Genomic DNA, 14773 nt, shown 5'->3' with positions numbered 1-14773 from the left:
AACAAGAACAAGAACGAGTAGTGAGAGTTGGCTCAATGAGCATCTATTGATCGAGCGAATGGATCAATTCGAGTGGTGCGACTTGAAACCTCGTCGTGCCCCTTCGCAACAGACTTGAAATCTTCCCTCGTCTTCCTTCAATATCAATTCTGGAGGCCAGCCGTCATCAAGGATTTAGTTGCCATTCACACCGATACAAGAGTCTGTTTTAATCTATACATTGTATATACATTACTTGGATTGGAAACCAGTGTCTGGCAGACCCACCGATCAGTAGAATAGGTTTCTACTTGTTGCTCTTTTGCTTGGTGAATGACCGCCATTACCAGGAATCCTACATCGACTCCTGCTACTGAATATATAGCATCGATACCTTTTAATCCTACAACAGTTACTTCCACTACGACTAATATGGCTTCAACTCATATCCCTACTACTAATAATCCCACTTCTAGTGCTGCTTTGATTCCAACTCCCATCGACCCTGTTCCTAGTGCAACTTCACCTGCTACAGACCGTAGAACATCCACGAGTCTTGGCACTGCTGGCTTGTCGCTTTCTCCTCCAATAAGGAGATCAAGGGCTGAGACCTTCTCAACCTTCTCGATCCAGTCTGCTGGAACTGATTCTCCCTTTGTCCCTCCCGTTTCTGATGTCGCTCGGTCGCCTAGTCTAGGGCTTGCCTTGGGGCTTCCTGCCAAGAGTAACCCTGACAACCTGCAGCCTGAATTGGAGTTGCTACAGCAGCATTTGCTTTTTCCCACCAGTCCTCCACACCAGCAACAACGGATGCTACCTCAACATAGAGGTCGGCATCGTACTGGATCTCTGTCTATCCCTCTGCATGGCATCTCGGATGCCTTTAGTACCGCCCTTTTTTCATCCAACTGGCAGCCTGCTGTCGCTGTTCCTGCTCCTATCACAGAAGCCTTGTCTGGTCGTAATGCTGATATTCTCGATGATTTTGAGGGATCTACTGCATTGGTCCGCACCCTCGATTATTTAGGTTTGGACGATGTTCCTGATTCTGAACTGCAGGATACCGTCGATACCAAAATATCTCCTGCTCAAGGACAATCGTCTTTCAAGTTGGCATCGCACCAGCAACCTTCGCGATCCTCTATTTCGCACTCGCCAATCTTGAAATCTTCTCAACAAATGGATCGACTGTTTTGGGATTCAACTACTTTTGCTGGACCATCCGCACTACAATCCCTCTCTGCATCGTCCACCATTCAACCAAGAGCTAGATCAGTGAGTTTCATGTCGACGCGCCATCAGTCCCGATTTCCAGTGACCGACCCAGGTGCATTGCTTGCTGATTCAACCCCATATACAAAACCATTTTCACTCTCCTCCACTCCATCTCGACCACGATCTTCGACTATTGCATACGCAGAACCCATTCGCGAAACTCAGTCACCTTACTCATTTGGTATGCAAACTCTGGGTTCGTTTAGCACTCCATCCTTGTTAAGTATGGAGCATATGCTCGATCCAAGCTCTGCATGGGATATGGTAAAGCAATCCTTTTCATGTATTGTGTTATGCATTTGGTATCATATTTCTAACTGCATCTCTTGTTACCCTAACCCTGTCATCACATTGGATCCATATGACAGCCTCGCTCCCCATTCCAATCTAGGCATGCAGATCCTATTGGTGCTTCTCTTGGTGAGTATGGTGAGCGACTGAGCAATGTTGCAAGTGTGACCGAGGAGCCACATTCACTACTCTTTGGAGATGCTGCTTCAGGGCAGGACGGCAACTCGGAAGACTTTTCTTATCAAGAGATGCATGTTCCCTCTCGCTCGCTTTGGGTAGGCAACATCGATGCTCTCATGTCATCGGCTGATCTACATGTCATCTTTTCTCCCTTTGGACTCATCGAGTCGATCCGCATGCTTCCTGAAAAAGAGTGTGCATTCATCAACTTTATGAACATTGAAGACGCTGTGGTTGCACGCCAGCAGATGCACGGCGGACGTATTCGCAACAATATTGTTCGTGCCGGGTTTGGCAAATCAGACCCTGGCACTACCGAAGTTCATGGAACTCAGCCAACTAAATCTATCTGTAAGTAGATATGTTTGATGCATTAGATCCTGGCTTGCAGTGAATCATACACATGCTTTTTTCTATTCGTGGCTCATGCTTAATTTTAGGGATTGGAAACATTTCTCCAACCACAAATCCGGCAGCTCTGGAAGGAATCTTTTCGTGTTTTGGTCAGGTCGAGTCTGCGCGCGTCTTGGTATGTAAAGGATTCTTGTAAACGGGTAGTCAATCATAGTCCATCAGCTAATCTAGCAATGGTATTCCTTTATTTTTCTATTCAATCTAGACGCATAAAAATTGCGGGTTTGTCAATTTTGTCCATGTTCAGGATGCTATACGTGCCCGCAATGAAATGAACAATCAGGATATCGGCGGCTTTGTTGTCAAGATCGGATTTGCAAAAGTTCCTTCAAAAACCGATGCTATTGCTGGTATTGGTATCACAAGCAATGGTGTGTCCAGTACAAATATCCCAGCCACTAGTCTTTCTTCTAGTGTGACTGGAGCGATCCAAGCACCTAGTAGTTCTCCAAAGACACTTTTGAATACAGCATCCCCTCAGCCAGGACTCTCTGTGGCTTTATCAGTCGGTACTCCAATGCTGAATAAGAATCGATCACCACTGCTGTCATCTGATAGCGACTCTAATTTACAGGAAGAACCAAGTCTTTTGGATCAGCTACCATGTGTTGTACCTGATATTGTGTATGCGACATCTATTCCTCGTCTTCCAGAGGCTAATCCTCAACATGCCATTGAACCTGGTCGCTTACGAGATATTCGTAAGCGGCTTGATGGCATGATGACGCCACGGGACATTGGGGCAATCTACCAAGAAACGATTGGAGATGCAGCACAACTGTGCTCTGATTACATTGGTAATATTGTGATCCAGAAAGTGGTAGAAAAGTGTCCAGAACCACAACGACAATTCTTGGTTGAATCGGTTGCGCCTCATCTCCCAGCACTGGGAGTACACAAGAATGGTACGTGGGCGGTACAGAAAATTATTGAACGAGCCAAGACACATGCAGAGATTGTTGCGATCGTGGATGCAATTCGTCCCTTTACGCCTCCACTACTGATGGATCAGTTTGGCAATTATGTAGTACAGTGTTGCTTAAGGCTTGGGCCCCAGTACAATCAATTCATTTTTGATTCGCTGTATTCAGTATGCCTTGATCTAGGACAAGGACGATATGGTGCACGAGGCATGCGAGCTTGTTTGGAAAGCTCATATACCACCAAAGATCAACAAAAGTTGCTTCAGATTGCCATCACCCAACATGCTGCACCATTGTCGATGAATTCAAACGGAGCCATTTTGCTCACTTGGCTGATGGATGTATGCCCTTTTTCTGGACGGTACCGTGCTTTGGTGAATAGTATTGCACCTTGTATCGTTGCTTTGGCCACTCATAAATTGGCATCTGTTTGTGTATTGAAGTTGGTGATTCAACAAGCAGAACTGGATGCTCGTGAAAAAACACTCTATGAGCTATTTGAACGAGAGGCCAACTTGGATGCGATTCTATCAGACCATGCACACGGCGTTGTGTTGCTACAGAAGATTTTGTCGTCTGCATACAACACAAATGAAGAGCGTTTGCGTTTGGCGGAACTAACACGCCAAGGACTGGAAAGATGCAGTAGCAATACCAATCTCGATGGACATCTTACATATAGAAGATTACTGGATGAATTGGCAGCGATTGGACTAACACCTGATTTGCACCATACCAGTGGTGCATCTGCTGTATCACACTCTCCCTTGCATCTATCCACGTTTACTCCCTCACTGACGGACAATCAGATACATGCAGCAACAACTGCTCAACTGGCCACCACTCCAACTTTCCAACGCGCACCAGGAGTGTTTGGAGTAGCTGGGGATGAGTCGATGTCCTACACTCCTAGTAGAAATATGACCGAGGATGCAGGATGTGTTGATGGAAGTGGACTGTATCTACACAACAATAGCAGTAGCATCAGCACGAACAGCTACCATCATTCTACCCATGTCACCACCCATGATAATACTACTAGCGGAGGACTATTTTCTCAAGCAGATGAGGCTCTTCCCAGTCCGCGATTGACTCCGCTTATGCCGTTTTCGAGCCAATCTCCAGTTATGGCTCAACCGCAACATTTACAGTCTTCTGCTTATAGGTCTGTGTATGATCAACCATATGATTCTATGCAACAGCACATGTATGTGTATCCTCCCATGTACGGGTATCCGTCTCAGTATTCTCAGTATCAACAGCCCCAGCAGTTTCAACAAAATAGAAATTCACCGCTTCAACCTCCATTGCAAGAGTCACAGGATCAGCAGATCAACCAACCATCCACCTTGAATCATCTCTATGGACATGCATTATAGAGCTATCTTTCATTACTATGTTTTGCTTACTCTTCAGCCTTATTTTCTTTTCAAAAAACTTTGAGCGATTGCCATATTCTTCAAGTCTCGACCTTTTCACTATAGATACAGCTGTATTCACGTAAAATGAAACACTTGTATCTATCTTGCGGTCAGACTCTTTATTTTGTTCGAGAATAAATAATAGTTAAATATTGATTGCACCTTTCTACATAAACTGATGGCTTGCTCAATTGACATTCTTTTTAGAGTTGCTTGACAAGCGAGACTATTAAAGAATGGGCAGTACAGATCTACCTCGCGATATTGCTGTTTACCCGCTGAACACTATAGTTGATGAATCTGTCGAAACATGATCCAGTAAATTACCATTTCATGAGATGGGTTATTTATTATTGACACTTGTTGAGCGATCCGTTTTGTGAATACGACGGTAAAGTTGGACTGCTTTGCTTGAAACCTTTTGCATGCGTTGATGACTACATACAGTGACTACAATTGGGTCGACTGAGTAGCTGCAGCCCTCTTTTCTACAGTGGATGAGATTTTGTAGACGACATCTTCTAGCGTGCGAAGTTTCTTTTGTAAAGTCATCATACGCTTTCGGATAGCAATGAGCCGTTCTGCTGCAAGATCTGTTTCAGGCGGTGGTTTCAGTCCAGAAGACACCAATTGGAGTTCTGAAAAAGAATGAGTCGAGACATGTGTGTTTAGCTGGATCGTACTAGACATTCTGATGGTTGGCATTTGACTAGTTTAATGGAATTACCTGCAGCCAATCGTTCCATTTCAGCATGGAGTTCACCTTGAGACTGGACAGCAGAAATGACACCCATGTCTAGTGCCTGCAGGACAGGAACCAGATTGTCCACCAGTCCTGCAGTGATATTGGTGGCCGTCGCTGTGGTGGTGTGATTGGCACTCATTGCCTTGCCAACTCTCGACTGGCAAGAATCTGCCAACCCAATACTCGTCCTCAGGACACCTTGGGCTCAAGTTTCCATTTCAACCGCTTATCCACTAGCTGGCATTGACCAACTGTAGATTCCAGCCATGAAGCAACGATTCTCTGCTCTTGATGTGTCTGCATCGGTTGTGGAATTAAAGACTCGTCTGGTTGGTCTTCGTCTTCAAAATGGTAACGCTTCTACCATTGATTCGTCACATTGACCAATAACTGCCTTGTATTCTCTAGTCTGGAGTGTCCTTGAACAGTAGTCATCAAATGTATTGACACTTCAAAAACAATATATGGAACTAACCTTGTTTTGAATTCACAAGTGTATGATATCAATTCCAAAACATATCTGTTCAAGTTCTCTCGCAATGAAACCAAGGAACTCCTTTTGATTGAATCCGGTATTCGCATGCATACAACCCAATTCTCTCGAGACAAGTCTCAGATGCCATCTGGATTCTGCATGAAACTACGTAAACATCTTCGCACTCGTCGTCTAGTCAATTTACGCCAACTTGGTGCTGATCGTATTATGGATATGCAGTTTAGTGAAGGGGAATACGCATTTCATATAATTGTCGAGTTTTACTCTTCAGGAAATATCATCTTGACTGATCATGAATATCGTATCTTGTCTGTTTTGAGAACTGTTGAATACGAGGTATCTACTCCTGCAGTCAACGATGCCAATATTGCTGATGTACAGGATAGCACGTCTTTGGATCTATATCGGATTGTGGTTGGACACATTTATCCTATTCATATCGCTAGCACTTTGAGTCCAATCACGCCTGAAAAACTATTGCATGCGCTAAAATGTGTCGAAATTCAGCCTGATATAGACCTTCATACTGATATGGCTAGTCTCGATTTAGCCACAATGGCAATTGACGATACTTCTTCAAAGAAAAAGTCGGGTGGTAAAAAAAAGAAGCAACAAAAATCTACTTCCAAATCTACAAAAAAACAAGCAACACTCAAGACTGTATTGCGTGGTAAATTGAGCTCAGAATATGGAAATGCAGTGTTGGATCACTGCATTATATTATCTGGTCTCGACCCCAACTTGTCTCTCCCAGATGCTGGTTTTGAGTCGACTGATTCGTCATCATTTCTAGCACTCCTGAACGCTCTCAAACAAGGTGACGACATATTGTCCTCCTCCATTGACACGCCTCAACAAGGATATATTGTTACCTCGGATAGCATGGTTTCCCAACAGTTGGCGTCATCAGATACCGCTCAGTCTTCACCCACAACCACATTCACTACCTATCAAGAATTCCATCCTTATAGATTTGAACAATTCAACCAGGACCGCTCAACTTCACTCTCTGCTGAATTGCCAAAGCAAACTCGATTTATGGAATTTGTTTCGTTTGACAAGGCTGTCGATGAATACTTTTCAAAAATGGAATCTCAACGCCTTGAAATACGTGCCCATCAAGCTGAGCTGGCAGCAGTCAAGAAACTCGAAAATGTCAAAAAATCGCACCAGGCTCAAATTCAAAACTTTCAATCCAATGTCGAATCCAATGAGCAATATGCCCAAGCCATCGAGTCCCGTTTAGAGGACATTGATAGCGTGCTTCGTACCGTTCAAAGTTTCTTAGCAAGTGGAATGGATTGGAAAGATTTGGAAGATTTGGTCAAGGAGGAAACAAACAATGGCAATGCTTTGGCAAAAATGATTATCGGGTTTAAACTAAACATGGGTATGATCACTGTTGGAATGTACAACAACGAAGGCGAATCTAGCAGCGATGATGACGAAAGTGACCACGATCGAGACAACTCGGATCATGATAACCACTCATCTAACTCGGACACGGAGCCAAAAAAAACATCTGCTCAACGCTCCAAACCAGAATTTTTCAAGATTGATTTAGACATCTACTCTACTGCTTACGCTAATGCCAGAAGATACTACGGTGCTAAAAAGGTTGCAATAACAAAACAGTCCAAAACAATGGAGCAGTCGGCCAAAGTAGTCAAGATGGCAGAAATGAAGATTTTTCAGCATCTTGCCTCGGTCCAAAAAACCGCGGTCAGCATTACCAAAATTCGCAAACCTTATTGGTTTGAAAAGTTTCTGTGGTTTGTATCATCGGAAAACTTTTTAGTTGTAGGTGGCAAAGACGCTACCCAAAGCAACATGCTTGTAACTCGGTACTTGAAGAAAGGCGATGCTTATGTTCATTCAGATCTTCCTGGTGCTGCTTCGGTGATTGTCAAATGTATGCAATCATGTGTTGGTACAGATGGTAATGTTGAATCAAATCCTACTTTGATGATGGCTGCTATTCCGCCTACAACATTGTTACAAGCCGGAACAATGTCTGTGTGCCAGTCGCGAGCATGGGATGCCAAAATTATCACGTCTGCTTATTGGGCTGAAGCACATCAAGTATCAAAAACAACTTCGACAGGCGATACACTTCCGCTTGGTACATTCATGATCCGTGGGAAAAAAAATTGGTTGCCTCCTGTTCAACTCATATATGGTATGGCGATGTTGTTTCAAACCGATCATTCTTGTATCAAGCGACATTATTGGGAACGTCGTCCTTGGGGTCGTGATGGTATTCCTACGCCTGCTATGGACCATTCGTCGAGTGTAATATCGATGACTAGTAATGTGGAAGATGCAGAGGACAGCTTTGATCAAGATAATGGCCAAGTGGCTGAATGCGCTACTGTTGACGATGAAGAATTAAAAACGGCTGAATTGGTGATTCAAGATAACGCCAAAATTGAGACTCAATCTCTCGAAAAGACTGCTGATGAAATTGAATTCGACCTTGATGCTGACAAACCTCATCGGTTGGATTTACAAGAGCAGCAAGAGACTCTTGCGTCCAAATATGATTTTGAAGATGCCAACAATGATGATTTTGCGGATTCTCAACACAATGCAGATACAGATCAGCTAGGACATACCAATTCACCTCTTGGAAAAAGCAAAAGGCATATATCTTCCAAAGAGCGTCGACTGATGAAAAAAAGTGGTATGAGTAAACTTGGCCCAAGTACTGATTTAGGAAACAATACTGGCGATTCAATTTCGACCAAGGCTGAATCTGGATCAGACCATGACTCGTTAGTATCTAAATCTCAACAGAAACGTGAATCGCTTGCCTCTTTTGGATCGGTATCAAGTTCTACGCCAGCCACCTTGCCTTCATCGACTGCATCTCCCATGCCAGCCGTTAGAGGGAAAATGGGCAAAATTAAAAAATTGAAAAGCAAATACGCCAACCAAGACGAAGAAGATCGTGAGTTGATTCTAGATCTATTAGGATCTGCCAAAGGACCACAGCCAAAGGGCAAGAAAGCCAAGGCGCAGCAAGCTAAAAAATTGGAGGATGAAAAACGTAAAGAACGGCATGATCGTGAGGGTCGATCTGACAAAAAACAAAACGATGGTGTTAAACTTTGTATGACTCCCGTTGATACCACTACCATTAACGATCAACCTGCATCTAATCCGGCCTATGCCACAAAAAATCAGCTAGCAAATGATGCATTGTCTTCAGTAGATAAAGCACCCTATCGCAACCAACTAGAACAGCCTGCTATGGAAGATGACGAGCAGGCAATAGATATGAGTTTCCTTGATTTGTTAACTGGCCAACCACACGAAACAGACAATCTTCTCTATGCCATTCCAGTCTGTGCCCCATGGACAGCTCTTCAAAAATACAAGTACAAAGTAAAACTTCTTCCTGGTGCGTTGAAGCGCGGCAAGGCTGCTAAATCTATTACAGCGTCATTTTTGTCCATGGCAGCTGCAAACGAATCCGTTGCAGAAAAAGAACTAATCAAAGCGGTTCCAGATGCGGATTGGATTTCTACTGTGCTTGGTAAAGTGAAGGTGGTTGTTTCTGCTGCAGACCAAGTTCAGATAAAGAAACATGGCAATGGATCTAAACGGGGGAATAAATAAACGAAAAGGTTTCTTGTTTGTGTAATTAAAGTTGTCTTTTGAAATCTATTTATTGCTTGACTTGTTTCTATTTTGTAACAATATTGCTTTTCAATTATAACTATTGTGATTTAGACATTACAGCCGTATTCATGTAAAATGCAACACTCGTATTTATCCTGCAGCGATTGACTCGATTCAAAAGAACAAATATTGTTTTCATGACGACTACCAATAAATTGGAAAGTTTAAAAGATACTGTCCAGTAAATTTGAAACACCGACCATTTCATGAAATTGACCGTTTATTACTACCTGACACTCATATCTAGTGTTATTTTAATCATGATGCTAATCTAGTTGTATCCAATACTACACAAACAATTTTTTTTGCGATTCTGAATATGCAAGTGGGTTGTGCTACAAGGTTGTAGTTGGGTTAGTGAAAGCTTCTGCATACAATGACAGTTGATTTCCTGCAAGACTGGGTGAATGACTACGACTAAACAAAACACTACTTTTCGCACCATCCAATGTATGTGACTTGGCCTTGTGAGCAAACGAAGACAAGATGGCATCTGCTGATGAGCCTGTTCCTAGATCGCGATTTTTTTTGTTCATGTATGGATTCACGTCATAATAAATGTCGACTGCTGTAGGAAGTTGTATGCCCATCATATTCTTGTACCCAATTTCAGTCTTTTGTAGACCGGGTTGAGAGTAATGATGTTCATCTTGTTCATGGGTCATAATGTGATATGGGTTTGCTTTGGATCCACCAGAATTGTCATGTGTTGCTACTGGGTCAACTCTTTTTCCGGTCCATGAACTATCTTCAAGATTGTATCCATCCGGCTTATATCGGATAGGTTTACCTTGCATTTTTTCTGTCGTTTCTTGTCTAGTCGTGTTTTTAGATGGTTGCAAATCGTGACAAAACACAACACTAAAGTGTCCATATATTGGTTCAGGTGAGACTTGTTGAAAAGAATGATAGGGTTTTGAAGCGGCTAGATGAGCACTTGTTGGTCGACTGTGAGAGCCCTTGCTGGCTTGCTTATTTTTCGAGTTTGCCGATCGTATGCGAGGCTGCTTTTCTGTTGATGACGACTCGGGCTTTAAAGAATTTATACTAGACACTGGCTCGGTATCTTTTGACCCAATACCGTAAGTTTGGGACACCTCAGGAGCTGATGATTCCAGTTTCTGCTGATGGGACAAGTATCTTGTTGCATAGGGTGGAAGACGAAACTCGACAATTTCTGGAAAGCACCCGCTCAATGTTGCAAACATATCGCTGCATAGATTGGATGTCGTGTTCAACTTGGGTTTCGTTAGCACATTTGAAGCCTCTTTTGAATCAGATACTGGCTCTTGATGCCGTTCTTTAAGTGATATGGAACTGGCAGTATTCACGAGTTGTGGGCTTGCATTATCACTTGACGCTTGTGCTTTCTCGGCCATATCAGTTCCAGGATGTGATCGATAAATCATAATATCCTCTGGATTTATGGCGGACAAATGTTGCACCTTGGCAATCTCATGCTGTAGCCGATAAATTGTAGTGTTTTTTGGCAGGGTAATAAAAAAATCGTGAAACTCCCAATCGACTTGACGGATACGAAGACAAACGTAAAGGTCAAACTGTTTATGCTGAATGGCTTCGCGGGCTTGGATAGCTATGTTGGAAAAAAGGTCAACTGAAGACATTTTTCCTGGCCATGTCAAAGGAATGGGCTCAAACTTTTGTTGTATAGATTCATGGGTGTCTTTTTTAGACTTTTTAGATGCTGCTTTAGCCATTTGTAAAGACTTGGCTGGAGCAAGTTGGGTTAGATTTGAAAAATTGCCGACATATCTGGGTATTACACTCAATGTAGTCTAGCCAAGTCATATAGGTTGCCACATGCTCATATGGGCCATCAAGGACAGTGTTTACATATGGGGTGGATTGTATAGATGCGCCACGTCATGCAATTGGCCTTTAATTTGACTTCAAAGAATACAAATCCCACTTCATCTCAATACGAATTACAAGTGGATACGGCTGTAAAACTGAATCCACATTCTTTTTCAATTGCTCTCCACATCTAAATTCCAAAAACTCAGTTTTGTTGTTTTGAACCGCTTATTCCAACCATAGCCAATTTGTTGAAATCTATTTTCTTTCCTGTCGCTCACTAGCACTACACATCGCTCCATACCATGACAGACGTTGCGCAACCTATTGCAGTAGGTTCTCCCACTCCACGCCCTGCTGGAAAATCGCCGGTTGATAAATACATTATCGAAAAGAAGATTGGCCAAGGACAATTTTCATGCGTTTACAGAGCCAAGTCCGTTGATAGTGGACAGATTGTTGCACTCAAGCGCGTACCGGTAGGGCAGCTGTTTTAATCTAGTTGATATTGTTCTTTAGTTTGGTTTAGTATACACTATGGATAAACAAACCTTTTTAAGCCTAGCATTTCTCCACCACATGAAAAAGTGGATGTATCTAGAGGAAAAGGATTAGATATGTTTTGAAGTGTAGTGGACTAAAGCCACTCTAGCCTCTTTGAGGATGCTATGGCTCGGATGTTTTTACCATGGCTATACTAATAAAATGCCAACCTTTTCCAATATACTGCGGACGTCTGATATCTCTGCTTTATTAGATTTTCGAAATGATGGATCCCAAGGCACGTAACGACTGTATCAAGGAGATTGATTTACTCAAAGTACGTCGAGTATATTGAAATTCTATTGGTTTGTATTTTCACTATTATATAACCCAACATATCATTTGCTAAACTACTACACACTTGAAAAAAGTCGCTTGATCATGTGAATGTAGTGTGCTGTCTTGAATCATTTATTGATGGAAAGGATTTGGTGATTGTACTCGAACTTGCTGATGCTGGCGATCTGGGAAAAATGATCAAGCACTTCAAGACCCAAGGAAAGCATATTTCCGAGAAAACCATTTGGTAAATGTTAATGAAGGGTGAATGATAGGTTCAACATCATGCAACTCACTATGATTGTAATACAACACAGGAAATACTTTTCTCAAATTAGTGGAGCATTAGCACACCTTCACAATCGCCGAGTGATGCATCGTGATATCAAGCCAGCCAATGTATTTATCACTGGACAAGGCATAGCTAAGCTTGGCGATCTTGGTCTTGGTCGATTTGTCTCTCAGACAACAATTGAAGCACATTCACTTGTTGGTACTCCCTACTACATGTCGCCCGAGCGTATTCATGAAGCTGGATACTCGTTCCAAAGCGATATTTGGTCTCTCGGATGCTTGCTATACGAGATGGCTGCTTTGCACTCTCCCTTTTATGGTGATAAAATGACTCTTGCTGGTCTATGTCGTAAAATCGAAGCATGCGATTACCCACCACTTCCATCGGAACTCTACTCGGAAGAATTTCGTGGTTTAGTTGCTGCAATGATTCAAACAGATATGGCCAAGCGTCCTACAGCTGAACAGGTGTTTGAGACTTCAAAAAGAAAGTATGAAGCCATGCAAGCAAAAGATAAAGCTGCTGCTGCTGCCACTCAATGACGGACATATTATGAATCTGTCATCAACAGAATAAACGAATTTAAATGCTGGATTAAAGTGACATGTCGAGTAGTTTTTAATGGGTTTCAAAAAGCATAATTTGAAGCCAGTGCGACTAGAATTGGCTTTTGGAATAGAAAATATTACAAATTGAACTTGGAATGTTGTGAATCCAACTCTTATTATTTGGCTTCATTCCACTTGCCATTTGAGGATTAAATTCAATTGCTTTCACTCGACCATTCACACCCAATGCCAAAACTATCGATAGTTAATAGTGGGTCTGCAGTAGTTCCTTGCAAGTGGGCTACATGCACTGCTCGGTTTGAATCCAACGACCAGCTGCTACCACACATATCATCACTTCATTTAACCGCTAATCACATTGGTAAACCATTGCTGGGATTGGCACCATCCACTGGCCACATCACTACAAACGAGCCCAACTGCTCTTTTAAGAATGGCTATGACACTCCTGACTCTGCCAAATTCCCTTCTATGCTCTCTGTTTTGTATTCAGACTCGGCTGCGTCGAGCAAAACCTCAATGCCCACACTGGCTAATATCCTATGTTCAGACTCTGCATCCGAAGACTCATACATGTCACACAAAGACACAGTCAAGGACGAGCAGCATGGAGCGTCACTCCATTCAACTACTGAAACAACTTACCAGGCTGGTACAACAACGCTTTTATGCAAGTGGAGTCTATGCGATCTTCAAAACTTTGCCAGTTTTGAAGACCTGATTCATCATGTTACGTTTGATCATATTCCACTATCGCCAGAAAAACAGATGAACCCTCACAGTTGCCAATGGGCTGAATGCTGTAGGTTATCATATTACTTTCATTTAAAATCCATGGTTTGAGTATATCATACAAGCCTTCTAACAGCCACTTGCTATAATTCCTCATTCATATGCATTTAGCGGAGCGATTTGGTGCGTTTGAGTATTTGACTGAGCATATATCCATGGCCCATATAGGCAATGGTAAGCGATTGTATTCATGTCAATGGATGGGATGCGATCGGAACAATCGACCATTTACGCAACGACAAAAGATTATGCGTCATATACAGAAACGTAAGTCATGTCCTTTTTAGCCACAACCCTCTAGATGAATGCACTAATTAAATATAACATATTCGTAATACATGTAGATACGGGAGATAAGCCATATGAATGCACCACCTGTATGCAGCGATTTTCGGAGCATGCAGTCATGATTCAGCATCAACGAATCCATACTGGTAGGAATGCTGTTGGTTTATTGAATTGTGGGTAGATTCTGAATCTTATTTTGACTTTTGTTGGGATCGTTTATCTAGGAGAGAAGCCATACGTCTGTCCAGAAGCAACATGCCAAAAGCCATTTACATTACCAGGAGCACTAACAGTGCATCTACGCAAACATACAGGAGAGAAACCATTTGAATGCAAGTCGAGTGGATGCAACAAACGGTTTTCAGATAGCAGCAATTTAACCAAACACAACCGAGTACACACGGGCGAAAGGCCGTTCAAATGTCCTGTCAGTATGTGTCATAAGAAGTTTGCAAGGCCAGACCAGGTATCACGTCATTCAAAAATACATCGGGCACCAGAGCTATCTAGTGCATCAACAGATACTGCATGTATCAATTATACCTCACCTGGATCTGCCTCTACAACCAATGATAACGCTTCTTCGCATGATTGAACACATTAGTGATGTTTTGAAGACATGTCATTGTTGGATTCAAATAATCTGTTTCTTTATTTTGCATTATGAAGTTTGTTTTTTTGAAAATAAACTGTTTATATTATTATAAGTTGAAGTTGCGTTTCTTCAATAACCGAATCTATTCAGTCCAGTACACGTGATAGTATTTCTGCTTTTTCAGACTTT

General features: G+C 42.4%; 6 protein-coding genes across 6 annotated transcripts; 4 read left to right on the top strand and 2 right to left on the bottom strand.

Annotated features, from left to right (window-relative positions):
- Positions 1-143: 143 nt before the first annotated feature.
- On the top strand, positions 144-4638 carry BATDEDRAFT_34237 (uncharacterized protein). Its single transcript, XM_006675736.1, has 4 exons — positions 144-1518; positions 1623-2076; positions 2166-2254; positions 2345-4638. The coding sequence occupies exons 1-4, from the start codon at positions 313-315 to the stop codon at positions 4439-4441; spliced, it is 3846 nt and encodes a 1281-aa protein (XP_006675799.1). The 5' UTR covers positions 144-312; the 3' UTR covers positions 4442-4638.
- A 295-nt stretch (positions 4639-4933) lies between these two features.
- On the bottom strand, positions 4934-5367 carry BATDEDRAFT_85950 (uncharacterized protein; the record flags this gene model as incomplete). Its single annotated transcript, XM_006676055.1, has 2 exons — positions 4934-5121; positions 5211-5367. The coding sequence occupies 2 exons, from the start codon at positions 5365-5367 to the stop codon at positions 4934-4936; spliced, it is 345 nt and encodes a 114-aa protein (XP_006676118.1).
- Positions 5368-5494: 127 nt separating this feature from the next.
- Positions 5495-9345, top strand: BATDEDRAFT_8510 (uncharacterized protein; the record flags this gene model as incomplete). Its single annotated transcript, XM_006674951.1, has 6 exons — positions 5495-5579; positions 5723-6135; positions 6493-7114; positions 7268-7663; positions 7727-7936; positions 8984-9345. 6 exons carry the CDS (start codon positions 5495-5497, stop codon positions 9343-9345), a joined length of 2088 nt encoding a protein of 695 aa, XP_006675014.1.
- A 398-nt stretch (positions 9346-9743) lies between these two features.
- Positions 9744-11126, bottom strand: BATDEDRAFT_22248 (uncharacterized protein; the record flags this gene model as incomplete). The annotated part of the gene is made up of 1 exon (XM_006675447.1): positions 9744-11126. The coding sequence occupies one exon, from the start codon at positions 11124-11126 to the stop codon at positions 9744-9746; it is 1383 nt and encodes a 460-aa protein (XP_006675510.1).
- Positions 11127-11528: 402 nt separating this feature from the next.
- BATDEDRAFT_85310 (uncharacterized protein) lies at positions 11529-12882 on the top strand (the record flags this gene model as incomplete). The annotated part of the gene is made up of 4 exons (XM_006676339.1): positions 11529-11702; positions 11981-12043; positions 12138-12292; positions 12363-12882. 4 exons carry the CDS (start codon positions 11529-11531, stop codon positions 12880-12882), a joined length of 912 nt encoding a protein of 303 aa, XP_006676402.1.
- Positions 12883-13134: 252 nt separating this feature from the next.
- BATDEDRAFT_34236 (uncharacterized protein) lies at positions 13135-14694 on the top strand (the record flags this gene model as incomplete). Its single annotated transcript, XM_006675735.1, has 4 exons — positions 13135-13711; positions 13813-13968; positions 14046-14135; positions 14214-14694. 4 exons carry the CDS (start codon positions 13135-13137, stop codon positions 14582-14584), a joined length of 1194 nt encoding a protein of 397 aa, XP_006675798.1. The 3' UTR covers positions 14585-14694.
- Between the last annotated feature and the right edge of the window lie 79 nt (positions 14695-14773).

This window comes from Batrachochytrium dendrobatidis (genome assembly GCF_000203795.2).
Source record: "Batrachochytrium dendrobatidis JAM81 unplaced genomic scaffold BATDEscaffold_1, whole genome shotgun sequence".
Taxonomy (NCBI): domain Eukaryota; kingdom Fungi; phylum Chytridiomycota; class Chytridiomycetes; order Rhizophydiales; genus Batrachochytrium; species Batrachochytrium dendrobatidis.
The sequence above is the reverse complement of the archived record's forward strand: the minus strand, read 5'-3'. Positions and strand labels throughout refer to the sequence as shown.

Excerpts from the sequence above, each read along its gene's own strand:
- BATDEDRAFT_34237 (XM_006675736.1), top strand. The coding sequence starts at position 313 with ATGACCGCCATTACCAGGAATCCTACATCGACTCCTGCTACTGAATAT. Across the intron at positions 1,519-1,622 it reads CAAGCTCTGCATGGGATATG|CCTCGCTCCCCATTCCAATC; the intron begins GTAAAGCAATCC and ends TCCATATGACAG. Across the intron at positions 2,077-2,165 it reads TCAGCCAACTAAATCTATCT|GGATTGGAAACATTTCTCCA; the intron begins GTAAGTAGATAT and ends GCTTAATTTTAG.